The sequence below is a fragment of the Rhinolophus ferrumequinum genome, chromosome 15 (genome assembly GCF_004115265.2).
Source record: "Rhinolophus ferrumequinum isolate MPI-CBG mRhiFer1 chromosome 15, mRhiFer1_v1.p, whole genome shotgun sequence".
In the NCBI taxonomy this organism is placed as follows: Eukaryota; Metazoa; Chordata; class Mammalia; order Chiroptera; family Rhinolophidae; genus Rhinolophus; species Rhinolophus ferrumequinum.
The window spans coordinates 38,039,854-38,061,578 of record NC_046298.1 but is presented as its reverse complement, the minus strand read 5'-3'; the positions used below and the strand labels follow the sequence as shown (position 1 = coordinate 38,061,578).

The 21,725-nt window shown below is 56.3% G+C and overlaps 1 protein-coding gene across 6 annotated transcripts in view; it reads right to left on the bottom strand.

Moving 5' to 3' along the window:
- Positions 1-21,725, bottom strand: part of ACTN4 (actinin alpha 4) — a 70,077-nt gene that overhangs the window by 13,842 nt on the left and 34,510 nt on the right. For 3 of the 6 annotated variants that reach the window (XM_033127256.1, XM_033127251.1, XM_033127253.1), the window contains exons 2-9: positions 14,254-14,368; positions 13,895-14,014; positions 10,569-10,655; positions 9,403-9,490; positions 7,580-7,658; positions 6,367-6,448; positions 5,497-5,582; positions 1,029-1,121 (exon numbers count right to left, since the gene is read on the bottom strand). In XM_033127256.1, the coding sequence (XP_032983147.1) occupies positions 1,029-1,121; positions 5,497-5,582; positions 6,367-6,448; positions 7,580-7,658; positions 9,403-9,490; positions 10,569-10,655; positions 13,895-14,014; positions 14,254-14,368 (750 nt within the window). Of the gene's footprint in view, positions 1-1,028; positions 1,122-4,389; positions 4,476-5,496; positions 5,583-6,366; positions 6,449-7,579; positions 7,659-9,402; positions 9,491-10,568; positions 10,656-13,894; positions 14,015-14,253; positions 14,369-21,061; positions 21,181-21,725 lie in introns of those variants that run through there. The other 3 variants (XM_033127254.1, XM_033127252.1, XM_033127255.1) reach the window with 2 other exon arrangements.

Here is a 21,725-nt window from a genome sequence, read left to right as displayed (position 1 = left end):
TGGCAAAACAAGAAAACCAAGGACAAACGTACCCTTGTGTTTACATCTTGATAAATGGTGCCAACTGCCCTTTCTTGGGAAGGGCTGGGATTCTAAGATATATAACCTTTAACCTTTTCTTGGTGTTAGAAATCATGGTGGTAGCAGATGGTAGCCTTTTCTTTTAAAAATACTGCTTAACTTCGCAAAATAAAGTTGGCCACCTTAGATTGGCTGTCAAATACTTTTTCCAAATTTTCCTGGTCCATGAAATCTCAAAGTCTGGGAACCACTGGTCTAGTAGAGTAGTCAAACTGCTGCCCTTGGGGAGCTTAAATGTTTTTATTTTTTTAATATGGACACTTTTAAAGGAGAGAATCCAGAAGAGATGTACTGATCACCCACATTCCCAACTGACGTTCTGGGTCAGGTTCTGGAGTGGGGCTGCCTGGGTTTGAACCCCAGCTCTGTCCCACCGGCCCTGTGACCCTGGACATGCGCCTGACCCTCCCTGGGATTCAGTTTCCTCACTTGGAAAAAAGGGCAGTACAAGTTCCCTCCTGGCAGGGCTGCCGTGGAGAGGGCAGCCCGTGTGTGTGAAGGGCTTTCCAAGAACCTGCCATGACAAACTGTGGTCTCAGCAGGCGTCGTGTCAGCCCTTGGTCTCTCTCCATTCTACTGAATCAGTGTCTCTATAGGGAGGGCGTGGGAATGGCCATTCTTAAAAAGCTCCCCAGATGATTCTAAAGCAATACAGTTTCCAGAAAATTCCATCCTTGAGTATCTGTGTAGGCACCTCAGCTCAAGAGCCCAGGAGCCAGCTAGCAGGGTAACACACCAGTTTGACCCTTAGCCTTGTGAAACCAACCTGAAAGGTCACATACTGGCTTGGACAAAGTCCACAGTCTGTAACCTTACCACCTTTTCCAGAAAGGCTCACTGCCATACCCGCTCTCCCCTTTGCAAGTGTCACATGACCTCTGGCCAAGGGTAACAAAGGTGACCTGCTCTTTCAGCTCACTGCGGGTGGAGGTGAGTGGCACACTTACGTCACTGGCCAGCCTCTCGTAATCTTCCATCAGGTGTTCATTCTCTTGATTGACAGCTAGCACCTTGCAGATCCGGTTGGCTGCAGTCTCAGCCTGGGGCGGAGGAAGCACATACAATCAGGGCTGCCTGGGGGCTGGTGACCCTCCCTCCTGACAAGAATGTCCCTTGAAAGCTGGCTCATCCATGGCCCATACAGAACTCCCCAAGGCAGGAAGGAGAGGAGGTATAGCTCCAGTGAGACGGCACCCTGACTGCCTCTGTCCTAACAGCCCTTGCCCGAGTTCCCACAGCTCACTACTCAGGCCCCCACCCAGATAGCCGGGCCCTCAGCTCTCTTGGCCTGGACCCTGGAAGAGCTGAGAGGGGTTGGGGAGCCCTCCCACAGTGGGGGGGGGGGATGGATTAACAGGCTCTGTAGTGGCCCACAAAGAGGAGGGTTGGGTGAGGCTGGGTGGTGTCTTCCACTGGGACAAGCCCTGGATGGAGTCTCCCACGGGTGGGAAGGCAGGCTACGGGGAGGGTGAGCACCATCGAGCTGTAGGGCAGGCAGAGGGTGCGGATGCTGGTGCCCCTAAGAAGCCTGGTGCTCAGTATACAGGCAGAGCACGCTAGGCCCTTTCCTAATCTTCCCCTTGGTGGTGGGGGTTGATGGCTCATGGGGCAGAAGTCACAATCCACAGGGCAGAAGGGAGCCAGGGCTTCAATGAGCAGGGCGTGGTGGAGACAGTGACTCGTCTTTGCCCAGAACTACAGGCCAATGTCCTGCCTTGTCCTGCCGGGGGGGATGCGAGGAGTGGAGAGGAGGGTGAGGGTGCCACACGGGGACAAGAGAGACCAGGTACCTTTCAGGAAGCACAGAAAGGGTCCAAGAGGAAGAGTTGAAACGGCAACAGAACAGGAACAGAAATAGTGAGGAGGGTCTACAGAGTGGTGGGGAAGGAAAAGAGAGGCTTGGGGATGGCTCCAGACCCAACTAGCTGCAGGCACTGATGTCCTGCCTCTGCCATCCACATGCTGCTTCTGGGATAGGCGGGAGGGGAGGTGAGTGAGGGACCAGCTGAGGTTGGTGTGAAAACACACACACACACACACACACACACACACACACACACACACACACCGTCATGCTGCAGGACACACGCCATCGGCCCCAGGGCCTCAGCCAGTGAACACCTAGCCCCAAGGGAGTGCAGGAAGCAAAGCCAAGGTTGCAGCTTACAGGGGAGCTGTGGAGGTTAGTCCCTGACCTCTAACTTGGAAGAGACAATGGTACCCCAAGCTTAAACCCATTCTGCTGTGCAGACCCACAAAGGTGGGAACTGCTGGTGTTTTGTTTCATTGCTGAGTTCCTGGCACCCAACTCAACGCTTGGTGTGTTTCAGGTACTTGGGGTTGATGAATGAATGAGCGAACAGGGAACAAATGCTTTAATAACTAGAAATAAACTATCAGGAGGGTTTGGACATACTTGTACCAGGCCTGGGGTTTGCCTTGTATTTATAAAATTAAACCCCAGAGAGTGTTCTTTTAAGAGATGGGTTTGAGTCGGGGGCGGGGGGGAGGAAGACAGCAGTGACAACAAAAGCATCCAAGGCTGGCCTGAGAAGTGGACTCGGGCTGGACAAAGAAGCCTGGATCCTGCACTGCCCTTACTGAATGGCAGCACCCAAGGGCCTGGCCTTTATTTTCTCCCTGACAAGTGGGGCCCCACTGCAAAACCTGCAAATGCTCTCACCTGGGCCTTCCTGCCAGCGTCTACTCCCACAAACCCCTCTAGGCCTCCAGGCCCCCAGGCCCCCACCACGTGGAGCCCAGCTCTAAACACAGAAGCCCAGTTGGGGCGGAAGAGAAAGCACTCTTGTGAGGGCAATGTGGTGGTGGTGGCGGGGGGGGCCGGGAGGCTGGCCCGGGGCCCGCTGGGGGTTGGGGGGGGATGTCCAACAGCACACGTGCTGTTAGTCAAGGTTTGTGGCGAGAAATCGTCCATCACTGCCCACCCCCACCCCACTCTCCCTGCCTGTGCGCTCCAACTGCATGCCGGGTAGGTGGCAGGAGGCTATGCAACACAGCTGCAGCACGGGGCTGGGAGGCATCAGGGCGGGCAGGGGCACGGCTGCTCCAGCTACCGACCATGTAGGGAGCACTGGCAGCGCCAGGCCTGGTCCTAAGCCCGTCACCTGCGTGAGCTCATTCCATCCTCAGAGCAATCCTGTGAGACAGGTACTAGTACAAACCCCACTTTACAGATGGGGACACTGAACCGAAGAGACTTAGCCGAAGTCACACTACTAAGAGGTGGCAGAGCAGGGGCAGGGCAGACTGACCACCTGCTGGACCCGAGACTCTGAACGTGGTCCACACACAGTGCACACACAGTCCCTGTCCTATGACTTCAGGGATGGCTCCCTACCACTCTGAACTTCAATTTCCTCCTCGTTTAAATGGGGACAATGGTACCCACCCCTCCATACAGGGGTGTGTAAAGGACTCTCTAAGAGCCTGTGCATGTGGAGTGCCTAGCATGTAGTAAGTGCTCAATAAACGAGAGCTACTTTCTTCTCCTCCTCCCTGCCCACTTGCTAACTGGTGACACAAACTTAAGTCACTAGGAGTGCACTGCTGCCCAAGACCAGAAACTAGGAGGCAAATGGAGGGTATAGCGGTGCCCAGGCCTTTGGGGGGGCCTCATGCCTCAGGGGCAGCTGGGTGTCCTGCCATGGATGTAGAGGGCCCCTGACGGGCACCATGAGGTCAGCCAGGCTCAGGGAGAACTGCCAGTGGGAACACACCTCTGACCACTCTGCCTGTGTCAGAGGGGCTGTTGGGGACAGCGACCCAGAGAGCTGGGTCACCAGGAGCAGGCTCAGAGACGCCTCGAAGCTGCTCTGGCTGAGACTTTCCTGGGCTGTTTGGGAGGGAAAGGAGCTGCAGACAGGGGTAGAAAAACCAGTGCCCCTGGTGAAAAGGCACAGGCAGTGCAGCAGGAGGGTAACCCGTGTGGCTCAATGAGGGGAGGGGACAGCTGAGTGGTTAGGAGCACATGTCCAAACTGCAGCTCTGACATTTAATGTCATGCTGGGACTCAAGTGCCCTGAGAAACTGGGACGCCACCACCCACCTCACAGGGTGGGCTGTATTCACAGAATATCTGTGGTGTGTCAGCACTGGACCAGCGCCAGCTCAGTGCTGGCAGTGAAGCCCACGGTCACAAGACACCTGCCTGACCAGGTCAGTCCTCATGACACGGCGGCCCTCAGCCTGGCCAGGACCCCAAAGACAGACAGGCGGCAGGGACGTGAGGAGCACGGCAAGGGCAAGCCTCCAGCCACAGCAGTGAGAGGGGGCTCCCGCCCAGCTCACCTTTTGAGCCCCCGAGAAAGCGTGGTAGAAGCAGGACACGTAAGTCATGATGGCTTTCTCATCTGGCCTCAGAGTGCCTACAATATCTGCGCAGAGAGAGAGAGAAAGAGAGAGAGAGGCAGGAGAGAGTGAAAGATGCAGGGAGGGTGGCCAGGTCCGGGACCTAGGCTCATGCAGGAGGAATAGCGCTTGCTCCGGACTGGAAGCCAAACCCCGGCTCTGGCTGTGCAGGCCCCTCTTGCCGAGGTTTTGAGGAGGAGAAAGGAGGTCCAAATAGGTGGACGCCTCGCCTAACCGGGCCTGGGGTTATGACCCTAGCCATTGGCTCTAGAAAGGAAGACTTGTTTGGGGATGAAGGAGTCAAACCCTAACTGACCTTTCTGAAAATGTAAGACCGCATCTCACATGACCGCCTACCACCTCAGCATAAACGGTCTCCTGGGGCCCTAGAATAAAACCTCAACTCTTGATCCCTAAATATAATGGTCTTACACGGTGTGGCTCCGTCACCTTCTCTGGCCTCATTTTTCAACTCTCCTCTCTTTGCTTACCCTCTCCAGCCATTCCTTAAAGAAACCAAGCTTATGTCTGCCTCAGCGCCTTTGCACCACCTCTGTTCTCTGCCTGGAATCCTTTTCCTACAGATTTCCACATGACAGCTCCTGGTCCTCAGTCCAAAGCCTGCTCACATCACCTTGCAGACGCCCCCCGACAACCCCAGCTAAAGCAGCGCTCAGGCATCTCCATCCCACTGTCCTGTCCCGTTCTCTATGGTGTCTACCACATGCCAGGACTTGATCCGAGGACGTGCCTGCTGTCTGCCTCACCCACTAGAATGTAAGCTCCCTGGGGGCAGAGACTCTGCCTGACTCAGTCACGACTGTATCCTGTGCCCAGAATGGGGCCTGGCAAAGATCAGGCACTCAGTAGACAGTGTGAGCAAAGACTAAAGGAGCAGCAAAGCCATGGAGTCAGAGCGGGGGGGTGGCTTCCAGTCAGAGAGGCCACTGCCGTCTGCAAGAGAAATGAGGTGAGCACGGGAGGCGAGAGGCAGCAGCGGCATTGGGCAGTGGCGGCGAGGTGGGCCTGCCTGGCCCTGCCCGGTACCTTCTGCGCTCCCGAAAAGGCATGGTAGAAGCTGGACACATAGGTCATTATGGCCTTCTCGTCGGGCCGGGCCGTGTTCACGATGTCTGCAAGTGAACAACAAGGGTTAAACTGCCCAAGTAGGGGCGGCGGGAGGGGGATCACTCACCGGGATCCAAAGGCTCCCAAGGCCAAAGCCACCCTGGGAGAAGGACCCTTAGAGCTGATTCAGTGACCTCTGGTGATTCTGGTGGGCTTGGCCACACCCTCAGCCCCTCCACCCCCATCGTCTCTAGAAAGGCCAAGGCTGTGGGAACTGGATTAAAATGAGGCCACTTCCTCTCTCTGAGAAAGGCCTCAAGGGGCTGCTGGACAGTGAATCCCAAGGGCCACCAGAGGCCAGAGGCATGGGTCCTGGCTGGGGGTGGTGCACGGCCGGGAAGCGGAGCAAAGCCGGAAAAGGAAAAAACAAAACACTTCACTTTGATGGCTCCAGACTCCGAGCCTACGGCAGGCAGGGCAGGTAGAGGCCTGGCTTATTCACAGGTGTCACCCACTTGGCCACCTCCCTGGCCACCTCCCTTGCCCCCCAAAGGGAGGGGTGGGACTGGGTCAGGCAGGGCTCTGCTGGGTGCCTGAGCGCTGGCCCCAGGGGCCCCCAGAGTGCACCCTCCTCAAGCCCCCCTTCCGCTCTTCACCCTGCTCCACCCGAGCGTGTCCGGCCTGCGCACACTGCTCCTGCTCTGGCTCCCATGGCGACACACTGTCCCCATGTGTCCCCGCTTCACCCAGATTCCTTCAGCCATTGTTGCTGGCGCTGCCAGCTTTCTGAAGTTACCATAAGTCATCCCCACGAAACAAGGTGCTGACTGAAAAGAGGGATGTACTTACCCTCTGCATCCAACATTTTGGGGATGTCTAGGTATTTCTCGGCCACTTCAAAGGCATTGTTCAGGTTGGTGACCGGGTCATCCTGCGGGGAGGGAGGTGAGGGAAGAAGGAAGAACTCTGTCAGGGGCAAGACGCAGAAGCAGATGAGAAGCAGGTCTGGCCTGGAAGGGAGAGATCTGGAGGAGGGGGAGGACTAGAAAGGGCCCTTTAGGCAGTTCTTAGCCACCTGTGCTGCTGTGGACAGGAGGGATACCTGGATCAAGTCAATTCCAACCCAAAAGAGCCTCTGGAAATCACGGTGGGGCAAAATAGGGACTTTTCTCCAGCAAAAATGCAAGTGTGCTCTTGCCTTACAATTTCCAACCATCCAGACCCCAGATTAAGCCCCTCTCCTGACACCCGGAAAGTGTTATCCAGGCCTGAGATAGCACTGGGGGTGGAGAGCAAAACGAATCTCCGCGTTCCAACCTCCCTGAACCATTCCTTCGTGCCGTCTTCCACCGCTGATGGGGTCAAAGCCCACTCCTCAGTGACCCTCCCCCACATGCCTTCACCGCTTGCCAGTGAGAGCCCAATGCCATTACTCAGTGGCTTGAACAGGCTCAGTGAGGCCCTGCCTCCCCCACCTGGAATGCCCTCTCTCTGGCTCTGGGCTGCCTCCTCCTGCAGAGGCCCTTCTAATCGTGCCGACCCAGGTGCACTATGCTTCCTCTGCAGCGTTGTCTGGCCCTATCCGCTCTCCACCACATTCAGCCTGAGCACCTATGCATGGCCTCGTGCAGCTGGTTTGCTCTGACACATTGTCCTGCCTTCCCCACAAGGCTGGGAGCTCCTAGAGGGCAGGGCCTGTGTCTTACAGGGTCTCAAGCTTTGTACACAGCCCTGCGTAGGAAATGCCTGCTAGCAGAGATGGTTTGTAATTCCTTACTCCTCTTCCCCATGGGCAGAGAGGGAATGCTTCCAGAATTGAGAGGTAAAGGAAGGGGAGCTAGAAGGCACGGTTGGCCAGGCCCCAAAATAACCCCTGGCAGTTGCAATGCTCATGGAAGGAGAAGACAGTCTCTGAGGGGAGCAAGGGAGGCGAGAACTAAACCATCTGAATACAGAATCCAGCTTTGGACGCCAGGGATAGATGAACTTGGGGGACGTGATCCAGAGTTAGGGTCAGACTTAGGGTGTCTGTGGGCCGTTGAGGGGAATGTGAGATGTATACCTTTCTCAGCTTGTCATACTCAATCAGCTCGGGTCTGTGTCGGTGGATCAGGGCATTGAAGGCAAGACCGTCCTTCCAGCTGGCGGAGGAAAGGCAAAGGTTATGAGGAGACCCACTCACCGTAATGTGAGTGCGGAAAGGCCCTGGGCACCCACAGCAATGACTGATTCCTGTTTACTGTGGTCGCTCGGTGTGTGAGCCAGGCCCTGCAGGGTGGCTGTGAGGACGGCTGCTGGAGCTGAGCCGTCGGGTCAAATCCTGGCTCCTCCACTTCCTGTTAGTGTGACTGTGGGCCAGTCCTATAACCTGCTACCTCTGTTTCCATGTCTATAAGATAGGGATAATAACGGTACCCGCTTCAAGGGTTGTTGTGAGGATTAAGTAAGTAAACAGGCAAACACTTAGACCAGTGCCTGACATGACAACGCTTTATGACTGCTTGCTGCTGGGAGCACCGTGACCCACCCAGCACTATCCGCGCAAGGCTCCACTGAGTGGACAGGCCCCCCGAGGGGAGACGGCCCACCACGGGAAGCCGAGGCCTGTGCTGTGTGACCTCCGCACCCTGGCTGACCTGACCCATGGGCTGGCTGAATGCCAGGATATGGCTTGGCATGAGGGTCTTTGTTCAGAGCAGTGACAGCTGGTCATTTGCTAGGCTGGTCACATTCTCCTCTCTGAGATCCTCCAAGGGCTTGTTCTTTCGGGAGTCAAACTCAGTGTCACCTCCTCAGGAAGGCCACCCCTGACCAAGGTACTCTCCAGGTTCCTTTCTATCGCCTCACCCTATTTGGTGCTCCTTCTATAGCACTTCTCACTACCTGGAATTATGTTGGTTTATCTGCACCTTTGTCAACCACTGGTTCCCTCTGCTGTGATGTAACTTTCTAAGGGGGTGGGGACCCATTTTGATGCTGCTGTATCCCTATTCTTGGCACACAGCAGGCACCGCACAGATATTTATTGACTGAATAAATAAATAAGCAAGCAGTGCAGAGAGGACCAGGCAGTTGGTGGCAGGAAATCGAGGGAGGCACCATGTGCTATTAGCAGCATAGCACAATGGAAAAATCCACAGCATCCAGTGACCAAGCCCTGGAGAGCCCAGGGACACAGACGGACCTCTGCGGATCCCGTGAGGCTGCATTCTTCATTCCTATGTGTGCCCGTCCCTAGTCCATCCATCCCGGGAGGACACCAGAGGCTCAGAGGAGTGAAGTCACAAGGCCAAGTGGGATCTGACCTCAGGGCCACCCCCAAAGCCTTGCTCCTAACCACCAAGCCACACTGCCTCCTGCGACACTGGACCTCGTGTGGTGCTGACTGTGCTTGTGTGTGTTCCAGCGACAGTGGACACGTCTCACTTTCCTCTCTCACTCGAGGGAGAGCAGGCTCACAGCAGGGCTGAGTCCTTTTCCTTATGGGGGACAGAGTATATTTTCCCCAACACTCAATTCACTAGCAACTCTAAGGACAGGCCCCTCTTGAGAGGCCAAAACAAAGGAAGAGCTTTGTTGTTGCTTCTGAGGGTCACCCTGCTTGGGGAGGAAGAAGATTCTATAAAGCCTGCCAGAGAGCCAGGCCTTACGGCCTCCAGCCCAGGATGGTGAGGCAGCTGCGGCTACCTCCTCCTCAGAGAGGATGCAGGGACCTTACAATAGGCTCCCAGGGGCCAGTGGCAGGGAGAGGGATTCCTTGAGGGCCGGCATCTCACAGACTGTGACAAAAGCACAGGACAAGAGGACAGATGGGGGGACAGTGCATCAGGTCCCGGGAAGAGACGAGGGAATGAGTCGGGCTGAGGGGCTTTGGCCGGTGCTCACCTGATGTGGAAGTTCTGCACATTGACGTTCTTGTACGGGGCCGTCTTTCTCTGGCACCAGAGAAGGAGCCCTTCCTTGGCAGAGGTCTCTGCAAAACACACGAGGACAGTGAGCACTGGCTCGGACAAAATCCTCAGAACTCGACCCAGTGGGATTGTACTTTTGGTTCCAGCAGAACCCAGTGGAGAGGCCACCAGACACAACAGCAGCAGCAGTGACAGTAGTAACGGCCCCTCCCATTCTAGACATGGACAGATCTCTGCTGATCCTAACCGCCATCTAAATGCTCGGCCCCAAGAAGTCACTTGCTGGGGTCATCTCAGGAAGTGGCAGTGACAGGACAGTGTCAGGGTCTGAACCTGTGCCATGTTTCTGACCACAAAGCCTGTACCTTTAACTGCCAGAACACTATGTCACACAGGCCTCAGCCTCTTCTGAACAGAAAGAAGAGCCAGCGAGGCCGTGAGCACCCTGCCCTGCCCACTCAGCCTCTCCCAGATCCCGCAAGGGCCTCAGGGAAGCGCAGTGGGAGGGGCCTAGGCTCTACTGTCTTTGACAGACTGGGAGTGCTATAAGGGCAAGGAACACATTGGTCCTGGTCACCGCTGTGGCCTGTAGCTAGAAGCCCCCTCCACATGCCGGTCCAAGTGGCTTTTCTCATCCTGTGCTGCACACGGGTGCTTGCAGGGAAATGATGCAGCTTGTTCCTGGGTGGCTTGGACTGACCCTGGGTCCATGGAAGCAAAGGTCTGAAGGTGGGGTGCTGACTGGAAACATGAGGTGCTGACGCTCAGGAGAACCAGACTGAGCCCAACTCTGTCACTAGTGTGCTCTGCGACTCAGGCTCCTTGGCTGACATGGGCCACTCATGCCCTCTCGATGGCGATGCGAGGGTCCGTTGAGATGGACGCCATGAAAGCTAAGTGTTCTGGATAGAAACCACAGCTGGCCAGCTGTGAGGGGGACCCCCTTCACCTGCAGCCTGGGCCAGCATCTCCACTAACCACTCCTGAGCAGGGCCAGGCCCTGGAAACAGGGGAGAGCCTCAAGCCTCAAAGCATGGAGATAAACGCCCGAAACCCTAATCGAACGTCTTCCAATAGGGTGGAAGGAGGCCAGGGAGAAGGCGGTGCTCTGCTGTCCGCAGGCCCCGGGCTCTTTCTTACCTTCCACAGAGATGTCCTGGATGGCGAACCTGAGGATGATGGTCCAGATCATCCCCAGGGTCATCTTTGCGTTGCCGTCCACGATCTCTGCAGGCCAGGCGGAGATGAAGGGTGAGAAAGGTGTTAACCCAGAGAGACTCCCCCTACCCTAGGCCAGCTCTGACTGCCCAACAAGCCACCAGGCCTGTCCTCCACCACCCGCACTGGGAGACATCCTCGGACACTCCGGGAAGCACTGTCCCCAAAGCCTCTGCACACGTGTGTCCTCGGCCACACAGGCCTCTGCCCACCCGGCCAGCTCGTTGTTTTAACCCCGCTCCGCCGGGAGGCTTGTTCCCAGCCCTCTGCTGACAACTCCATCGCACCTTTATGGTCACATCTCCCCTGCAGTGGGTGCATACTGTGCAACTGTTTGTTGAGAACCTGCCCACTTCCTTCCAACCCGAGTGCTGCCACCTTTCTCCAAGCCACTGGTGTCCCCTGCAGAGCTTGATGCGCTGCCTCCTACACCCTCCCCTGCAATCCACCTCCACACAGCAGCTATGGGGGTCTCTTTAAAAGGTGCATCAGATTTGTGTCACTCGCCAACTGAAAGCCGCACCGTGCCTAAAACGAAGCCCCGTGTCCTGGAGTCTGGCCTGGGCGACCTAGCGCCATGTTCCCCAAAGAGGCTGGCTTGCCCAAAGCGCACTCTCCAGCTGTGCACTTTCGACAAGCTAGACTCTTTGCTTTAAGGGCCTCACACCTCCAGTTCACCTACAAAGTGCGTCCCTCAGCCCTTTCCTCTGATGGCCGGTCCTCCCATCCTGGAAGCCTCTGCTGATATGTCACCTGCCCCAAATGGCTTCCCTGATCACCAGTCTAACGGTGCTCCCTGCGCCCGTCCTCTGGCCTCTCTCCCCAGCACCGTGCTCTTCCCCTCACACCCCAACTGCCACTTGGTTTACTTGTTCACTGTCTGCCTTTGCGATCATTTCTGCCTCCCCAGTACCTGGCCCTGGCCCTGGAGAAAGAGACGATGTTGCTCAAGGAAGGGGAGAGCGGGGACACTAGGACCAGCTGACAGAACATGCTTTCTTAGCTAACCGAAAACCAACCTCTCTCAACTTCTGGGGGTGAGGGAGAAGGCTCTGGACCACACATTCTTCAGCTTCAGCAACTCAGAGAAAAGTCATCCCTGCAACACTCAGGGCACCACCGTGTGCCTATTGCTGGGTGACAGGAGAGCAAGTGGCCTCACCGAGGAGAAGTCTGTCAGCCAGACACGCCTTTGGCAGTCCTCTAAATGCCTTCTGCCCCCACGCACCCAGCATACCAGATGCAAGGAGAGTGGCGGGGAGAATGGAGGGACACTTCAAGAGACCTTGCTCACTGACCCTCAAGAACAGAAAACTCTGCTCCCTGCGCCCGTCCTCTGGCCTCTCTCCCCAGCACCGTGCTCTTCCCCTCACACCCCGACTGCCACTTGGTTTACTTGTTCACGGGCTTTACTTGTTCACGTTCACTAGGACGGGCTTGACTTGAAAAGGAGGTATACTGGTCACCCAGATGGTGGGGCCCACCCTCCCCAAGGACACACGCAACAGGAAAGGGGAGGGGGGCTCTGTTACCCACAAAGGACAAGCTCCCCACAGTGAAGCTATGGGGCGAGGGCAGCTGTCGGCTGTAGTTTCAGGATAAGGAAATACGCGTCGCCTACCGCCTGGAGGCAGGGGAAAGACAGACTGTCTGCCAGTCCTTTCCTAGGGCGAAGAACCCCAGACCCGGAAACCAGTCAGAGCCTTCCCAGTGTGGGGCAAACGTGGTGATTTGCTCAGGCAAGCTATGCTGCGCTTCTCCCGAGTGCCAGACAACCAGAGCCAGGGGGGCAATCTGGAGAGGAGGCCACAGCGCCCACCCCCGGCCGGTTACACAGGAGAAGCTGGTCACGGAGGGCTTAGCGAGTTCCTGTGGGGAAGAAGACCACTTCTCTCATGACACATCCACCAGCTGCTTCGCGGACCTGCAGCTGTGCCTCCAACTCCTGTCCCCCCATGACCCCCACAAGTAAGCCACATTCCTGCACCTGCCTAGATCATGCGGCGGGATAGGGAAATGGGGCAGGGTGGGGCTGAGCTTCTCAGGTATTCCAAAGGCTTCAGAATGTCTCCAGGAGGCTGCCCTCCAGCTTTGTCCCAAGGCCCGATGGTCACAGGGATTGGGAGTGAACCAATTTGGGCAAGAACAGAGGACATTTTTAGATTGAGTTTTTCTCCAAATGAAAACTGATGACTGCCACGGGTCTCTCCTCTAACCCCTTTTGCATTTGCAGGCTAGCATTTGAGCAAAATAAATGCAGCTGTGAGAAGCAGAAGGCTGGAATGCAGCCAGGAGGAAAAGATCCATGCAAGGACAGAAAAATCTCAGGGCCTGATTGAATTTTTGGGTTTGATTTTTTTTAAACAAACACCAACCACCTCGACTGTGGCATGCAAGGCTTGGCACCCCTCTCCCAGAGAGGTCCCGGGCGGGGGCAGAGCCTTGGAACTCAGTACACGCACTCTGGCCTAGAGTCTTGGCCAAACTCTCAGAGCCCTGTCATTAACGGCAATTAGTTTTCTTTGTTTTTCTACAAGCTGGGCCAACATGGATGTCAGGATGGAGGAAACACTGCTCTGACTAATGAGCAGAACTCTGAGCCCAGGCTGCTGGGGCACCGCTGGCCTCCATCAGACCTCACCGAGTCTCCAGAAGTGCCTGGGAGCTCACGACAAGAGCCTGCTGCCTGCTGCTCCAGGGGGAAGGCCTGGAGTACAGGGTCCCAGGTCTGGGAATCCCCACGGGGCACAGGAGGATGCTGGGGATGAAGTAAGAAGCCAAATTCTCGCAGGCCGCGCAGCCAGCAGTCTGGTCACTGACCTTTGGACTCACAGTCCCTGCCCCAGAGCCCTGACACTGGGCGTCGAGTGCCCTTCTCTCCTCTGCAAACCTTCCTGCCCACAGATACCAGGTGGAGCCTAAGGGCAAAATGCTCCTGGGAAAGGTGTCTCTCAGGCCCAAGGAGGGCGAGTGAGGGCGTCCGGGGTCCAAGTCAAAGCCATTTCTCCCCCTGCAGAAGAAGCCTGCCCTGGAGTCCCCAGTCTTGACTGGATTATCCTGTAGGTGGAGGGGAGGGGGAGCTTATGGGCCCAGCGTCACATTGAGGTAGCCACTGTGGTCACTGCTCAGGATATATTGGGTTCTAAGCACCCCAAGGGCTCTGCCACCAACACAGCTTCTGTTCAGAAGACCGAGGTTGGACCTCGGAGCCCGCAGGTCAGGAACTGAGAGGCCCCATCCAAGCTCACCTTCCGCCCCAATGGAGACCAGCTTGACTCCTTTGCTGGCGATGAAGTCCAGTGCTTTGTTCACATTGTTGATTTTGTGCACTCTCATCTTGCCCCGCTCCGGCTTCGGTAACCGCTCCCCTGAGAAAGGGGGGGAGAAGAAAGCGTTAGGAACCAGCTGTCTGAACCCACTGCTCCCTGAACCAGCTGCCACGGCACGCCGGTCCCACCCAACAGGCCCATGCTCACACGCTACTGCAGCCATTAAAAGCCTCACTCTTCTTAGCAGCAAAAGGATGGGTGGGCCACGTCCGGGGGACCCGCTATGACAGGGCCCCTGTCCCACGTGTGGGCTGCACGCCACTGGAGTGGGGCCTCACCTGAAATGACCTCCAGGAGGAGCATGAGCTTCAGGCCGTCCCGGAAGTCCTCGTCGATGTTCTCGATCTGCGTGCCGGCCTTCCGCAGGTGGGAATTGCACCAGGCTGTGAAGGTCTGGGGAGGCAGAGCAGAGAGCGCCGAGAGGCTCAGCATGGCTGCGGGGGCTTCTAGCAAAGGGGCTGGGCCATGGCCCATGGCCCTGGGCTCTACCCGTTCTAAACACTGTTTCAGATCTTTACAGTGACCCAGGCAGGTCGATCTGAGGAAACCGAGGCTCAGGGTAGTTAACAGACCCACCGCATAACCTCCTGGTAGATAAGCAGCAGAGCACAGATTAGAACCCAAGTCTGCCACCCTTGGAGCAAGTGCTCTCTCCGCGACACCCTGAGGGAGCCGGCACACATAGCAGACAGAGGTGCCACAGCCTGTCACCTGCTTGTTCAGTCACGCAAACTTAACTGAGTGCCAGGCGGAAGTGTGGAAACGAGAGGCAGGGGCCCTGCTCTCATGGAGTTTACGTTCTTTTGGACAGACAACAGCCAGCCTTTATCCACCTGGTGGGCAGACCAGACCTTGGGTCCCAGCTGGCACTGTTCCCCCCATCCCTCAGGTAGGAGCTCAAACAGTAAAATATTTCCCCCTTGCTGGCAGGGGTGACCTGGGACAGGAAAGCTGTCAGAAGAGAAAGGCTCCTATAAAGTCCAGGTTTCCTGCAGTCGGCCCCTGGAGCACCTCCCCTGCAGGCCGGGAACACAGCCTCTGACCCTGAGCACGCCCACTTTGTTTCCCTACAGGCCACATGCCCTCTGTTCCCTGGCGAACATGCCACACCCTAGCTTTCCAAATCTTAAGATCAATGTATCTTAGAGGGCGCTACAAGGCACGTGGGAAGCAGGCACCCCCCTCCCCCCCAGGGTCAGGCAGCTCTGTCTGAGGGGGAAGTTTCTGTGGGTCACAGGCCATGAGGAGGCTGGAAGGTGAAAGGGCTTTTGCAGGTCGAGAGGGCCACAGACAACAAGCCCAAATCCCAAACACAGAACATCCAAGTACAGGGTCCTTGGCCTCCTGGTGGTGACCTACCACTCAGCCCTGTGCTGGCTGGGGCACGTTATCAGACATCAGTGCCAGGGAAGCACGTCACATCAGTTAAGGTGGACATGCCCAGACGCCTTCTGGGAAAACTGGCCCACTCCACCTCGCGCAGCAAGGTCTGGGAAAAACCCAGCGCCTGTTTCTCATAGGAGCCCGGCCACCGACCCTGCTCATTCTGCAGGGACCAGCATGCACGTGGGCAGACAGCCAGGAAAGCACAAGACAGCACTCCACGCCGGGCGCAGGCAGAGGCCATGTGGGGGGCGAGGGGCTTCCAAGGAGCCTCTGGCCAAGCACCATGTGTTTTGACGACTGCCACTGTCCTGCTCATTCAGAGACTTAACACAGGGCCCTCCCCAGACAAAGAAGCCGCCTAATTAACACGCTGTGCCAATGGGGACCACATGAGGTTTCCTTCCAAAGGCAAGCGGAGGGAGGGAGGGGTACACAACAACCTGCTGGTGGCCCGGGGTTTCCCCATCAGCTTCTCAACAAAACGAAGGCGAGTTTCTCTGCCTGGGAGACAGAGACCCCCTTCCTGCATGAGACTGTTCCCTCAGCTAAGGATGCCTTTGCCCTGCTCCTGCCTCGCCGGAGCCGGCACCTTCCCCTCCCTCAAAATCAGCCCAAAGGGCAACTCCTCCAGGACGCCCAAAACTACTTGCTTGCCCCAACCCAGTTCTGACCTGGACGTCGCCTCCTCTGTGCAGATCTCTGGTGTCTTAACAGTTACGCACTGTCTTCTGCTCCCACACCATGAGCTACTTTGAGCTCTGGCCACCAAGCAGGTTCTCATTAAGGAACGTAAGAATTTACCTTCCCTGTCTCGTTTCCCACGCTTCCCCTGTACAACTCTGAATTCAGGCAAACCAGGGCTAGATTGCTGGTTACACCACCCCTGTGGGCACGTTACCCAACCTTCCTAAAGTGTTTTCTCATTGGTAATGTGGTGACGAAGACACGACCCAGGTCACGGCCAGTGTGAAGATTCAAGGCAACAATGCCCGCAGAGCGCATAGCAAGTGCTCAATAGACAGCAGTTCTCGCGATGTCCCCGTGCCTCCCAGAATCCCCTCCTCCTCCTCCACAGAGTGCTTTCTCTGTGCCCTGCTGGCCCGCGGCAGCACACTCGGCATCGGGGGACCTTCTCCAGTGGTTTTGGGTCTCACTGGAGGCTCCGTGCACATGTGCACACTGCCAGAGGGTTAGGAATTACCTCCCGTCTCACATGCCTTTAAAACGCCCAAAGCACAAGCGGCTTTGGTGGTGGGCAGTGAGCAGGGGTGCAACTCGGCAGCCCTGTAAAGCGAGGGCAGCAGCAGGCCGGGCTGGGCAGGAAGTGGCAGGGAATGCTGGGCTTCTGCTCTTGCGTGTGCCCAAAAGATGCCACTGGGCAGCAAAGTGGCCAATCACGTCCAACGGCTGAGGATGCAGAGGGCAGGTGGCAGAGGGCGCGTCCCTGCAGCTGCTGGGCCCTGGTCTGCAGGCAGGGCCAGACCCGCCCAAACGGCCCCCTCATCACCTCAGTCTGCCTGGGTTATGCCTGTGTGCTCTGAAGGGGCAGAGGCCTGGGTCTGAAGGCCAGCTCCTTGGCTTCCTTGTTTAGTTCCCAACCAAGTGACCTCACCTACTTACACCTCAGTTTCCTTCTCTGCAGGGTAAACTTACCAGAATCTAAGTCCTGTAGTTGCTGTGAGGATTCACTGGGGGGTGGGGAGGATGCTTGAAAGCCTCTGACACAGTGCCGGCGTTAAGTGCCAGGTGAACTGTGTGCGCACACATGCGCACACTGCTTCCCTCTCTGCAAAGACCCTTATCCCACCTCATGGTTTGGAAAGGAACCGAGACTGCAGGAGCCCCTCTCAAGATGGTGCCCACTCCAACCTGTGGAGGCTTTGAACAAACCCGGCCTCGCTGGGTTTGGGCCGTCCATCCTCAGAAGAGAAGGCCACTGCACTACCCACCAGTCGCATCCCTGCACCTTTGCTCATCTTGTCTGGGCAGTAAACACGAGCTCTGGCTGGGGGCTCCCACAGACCTGGGTTCCAATCTTGCCTCTGCCACTGAGGCGAGCTGCCAGCGGGGTAACCTTGGGCAAGCGATGAGCCTCAGCTTCCTTGGTGATGAAATAAAGACAATAATCTCTTCACTTAAATGAAGATTAAACAAAATAATGCGAGTAAACCACTTAGGAGTGTGCCCAGGCATAGATTAAATATTCAGTATTACACATATGTCAAGGAAAGGTCTGTTTTTAATTAAGTGGTAACTCGGTCACGTACTTCTGCCTCCCTGCCTGGAAGCAGGCAGAGTCCCAAGCAGAACACAGAGCAGGTACTTGGGGAGAATATCCACCCGCCTGGCCCACGTGGTGAGAACTTCCTCCTGAACCTGACAGACACAAAAGGGGGGCTGCACCGACAGCCTCACACCCTCACTCCATGCCCTGCTTGGCCTCGTTTTCTCCTCCTGGAAGATGAGGGGCGTCCACTGATACTGGAGGCTCAAGGAACCCTGAGCTCTGGGCAAGGAGAGCGTGACCTCGTGAGGCCACCCTCAGGGAACAAGTCAACCACGGACGGCCACTTCTCCACGCAGCGTGACTGGTGAGTAGGTGCCGGAATTCGAAGGGGACATTAAAAATTCATAGCTTTTTCTAGTTGGTTACAAAAATAACATTCTGCTTCTACACTTCCTCTCCCTACCGCATTTAGACTAAGATGTGGGGAGGGCAGTGCGGAGGGGTGGTTTCTACAGATGGAGGCCTCATGGACCCAATGCACCCCCCGCCCCCCGCTATGCAAAATTTTCAGTCTGACTGCCCACAAGTTCCCCCTGCTCCCAATGCCCCAGGCCACCTGGGGTACATAGCCATTTCCTCGACAAGCTTGTGAACCCAGGGCTCATATAATAGTGAGCCCAAGCGGGCATAGGCCGCATGCCATGGAGCTCCCAGTCTGATGAGGGAGAGGATCTCCTTAAGCAAATTACTCAACTACAGAAGGAAGAGTGGTAATAGTAACAACTGCAGCAGACGCTTCTGCACAGCTAAGTAGGCATCAGGCACTGTTCTAGGCATTGTGTCATGTATCAACTTCTCATCCTCAGAACTCTCTTCTAAGGTAGGTGCTATTATTGCCCCATTTTATAGATGAGGACACCAAGGGTCTGAGAGGTGACACAGCTTACTCACAGGTAGTCACACACCTGGCAAAGTTCCAGAGCTGGATTTAAAGCCAGGAACTGAGCTCCAGAGGCCATGCTCTGAGGTATTACGCTGCACCTGTCCTCCGCCCTCACACTCCCAGCAAAGGAGCTAGAGAGAGGCTTCCGACAGCTCCTGCTCTAGTGGCAGGGGCAGACACGGGGAAGCTTCCCTAAGGAGGTGACTCTCCAACTCTGATCTGACTGAGAATGAGTTAACAATACAAAAATAAAGGGGAGGCTTTCCAGACACGGGGAACAGCGTGTGCAAAGAACACGTCGGAGAGGAAAGGAGGGGGAGTAAACTGCCGGGCAGCCTCCTGGGGCCTCCAAAGGTCAGGCTGGCTGCTGCTGCATGAGGGTTGAACCCAAGGGGACAAGGGTCAGTGTGGGATGACCAGGAAAGAGGATGAAGAGCAACGAGAGAAAGTTGGCAGGAAGAAGAAGGCAGAGGAGCGATGGTGCAGACGCTGACGATCGTGACCGAGAAATGCCAGCTCAAGGTTTCGATTTCATTTGGGAGGGCCCAGAGCTACTGGCCTCTGTGGGAGGAGGGAAAGGCAAAAAGCATGGAGCGCACCTGGGTCTTATTGTCAAGGGTCATTTTCCAGGGGCAGGACCGACAGAAAGGCTGCCGTCCCCAGCGCCTCACCTAAGAGGCACTCAGTGCCTTCACCTGGCCGACAAATCCTGACACGGAACCGCGTTAGGTCCAGCACGGGAGGAAGCAAAACAGACACAGAATTGACATTCTGATGAGGGGAGCGGGCCTGGTAAAGGTAATTATACAACAGCTGCTAATTGCTGTTCTTACTGTTTACACGCAGTAACTCTAAAACCTCCAACCCCCTCATCACGTGAGATATTATCACCATCTCCATTTTACAGCCGAGGAAACTGAGGCAGGGAGAAGTGATGTGTCGAAGGCCACACAGCTGATCAGCACAAACATGGGGCAGGTACTCATGCCACAACGTCTGAGCAGAATGCCAGGTAGCAGCCTGGCAAAGCCCAGCCAGCAGAACCAGGTCAGCAAGGGCTCCGGCCCCATCTGTCCCTGAGCTGGAGGCGAGCTCACAGAGCCAGGCAGGTAGGCAGAGCTGTGCCTCCAAACGCTCGCCTGCTTCTTAAAGGGTGGCCTGTGCCGTATGGGAGGCAGGCATGATGCCAGTGGTGCTGCCGCTGCGCCCAGCCTGTCCCTGTCATCCTGGGGAGGGAGCTTACATCCAGCCCTTGACCTATCTAGGGAGGATGTGGACTCGTCTGTCTTTGAGAACACACGTGAACAAAACCACAAAGCGCCTCCCAAACTTGCCTCTGCACACTGGCAGCCTGTTAGAGATTCCTTTCTGGTTGCTAAAATAGCACAGGGTGAGTGGGGCGAACGGAGGGGTGGGAGGAGAGAGAAAGAGGAGCTTGTTGGTGTGTTTGGGATCCACTGTCACCACTCCCTGTGCAGAGGCCCAGGCCCTGTAGGGACGGCACCAGGGAAGGCAAGCTTCAGAAGGGCCCCAGAGCTCTTTCTGCTTTGTCACTCTATACGTGGGGGAGGGAGAGAAGGCTTGGCATCCCTGGTCATAAAGTCCTTCCTGTGTCACAGGGACCCCTCCCAGCAGCCAGGATGTGGGGTGGCTGGGTGAATGAATGATGGACATTGTTCGGGAGGTGACCTAAGCAGCCAGGAATGTGGCAGCAATGGGCTTTAATGAGCCATTCATCGATGACTCCCTCCCCCAACCCAAAGAGGTAAACCCCCTCTACTCTGGTCACTGAATAAGAAACAAACATTTGAAAGACACGAGCAACAGAAAGGCTGGCAACAGAATGGCTGGAGGTCCAGTGGGCAGAGGGATGGCAAATGCAAAAAGGATCCCAGTAGGATGCGGCTGACCCAGCTGAAAAGCTTTCCTTTTCTTCTTAACGACTTCCTGCTACAAAACAGGTTCTTAGTACTGCCGGGGGTGGTATGGAGGGAAATGTCCGCTGGAATTCCACTCTGCCCAGAATAAAGGGAGTCTCTTGCAAAGTCAGTTTGGGCCTAGAAACCGCCCCTCCCCGCCCCCCGCCCCCCCCTCCGGCCAGTCCCTAGGCTGGGGCGAGCTGCTGGCTTTGATTATTTGCTAAGGAGAGCTCCTGGACCAGGGTTAGAGGCTGCACAACAGAAACTCACAGGTGGATTCCGGCGACTCCATGCTTGACAAGAGTTTAGGAAAATCTGTTCACTGCCTTCTAGTGCATCCCCGCCTTCTGCTCTGTACACTACAAACCTCCTTAGCAGGTCACAGGCCAAGCGCTGACCCAGGACCAGCTAGCTGCATGTCTCTTCCCTAGGCCCAGGTTGGATGGAATTGGCCGCAGTAAACCCTTAGGAAACATGGAGGCACGACAGGGCTCCCTAGGGTGCTGGAAATTTTCAAACCTCATCTCCGCAATACGTGTTGGGTCTGCTGCTCCGCTGGGGCACCAGCTGCTTTGAGGGGGAGGGCGCCATCCCACCTCCTGAACTCCCACCTTGCCTGCTGTGGCCTCTGACGCTGCCCACGGTCCCGGCTTCCACACGTCCTCGGGAAGTGTGTCCGGGGCTTGGACACAGGGCATGGAGAACTATTTATTCTTAGGGTAGACATCCACCTTTCTTATCACCCATCTGCCAGGTTACTGCCAGGCCGCAGGCAAAGCCTGGCCCCAGTGGGGCACCTTTTCAGCTCCTGAAAGCAGAGACGGCTCCCCTGGCCCCGGGCTTCACCAGCTATAAAGGAGCTTTCAGGGCCCGAGGGCTAAGCCTTCTTCTGGAATCTGGGTTACTGGCGGCCCAAACAAAAAGGCGATTGCGCGGGCTACATCTGCATGACTCCATCCAGGGAGTCCACAAAGCCTATGGAATGGTTCTGAGATGGTGTATGTGACCAGTTTTTTGCAAATCCATTCATTACCTTTTCCAGATCCAAAGGAAAAACCAGGGACCAGGTTGAGAGACAGAAAATGAACTGGTCATGATGACGTGTCCACAATTTAGGCAGGTGCAGCGTAGGACTCAGCCATCCCCACCAGCACGGACGAGTGGGGCTGGTAGTATTGTGATGTGGGGACACAATGGGCTGCCATCCAGGACCCAGCTCCATGTCCAGCCGGGGGCAGAGCAGGGCATGCTGTGCGCCTGCCCCGTGACGACATC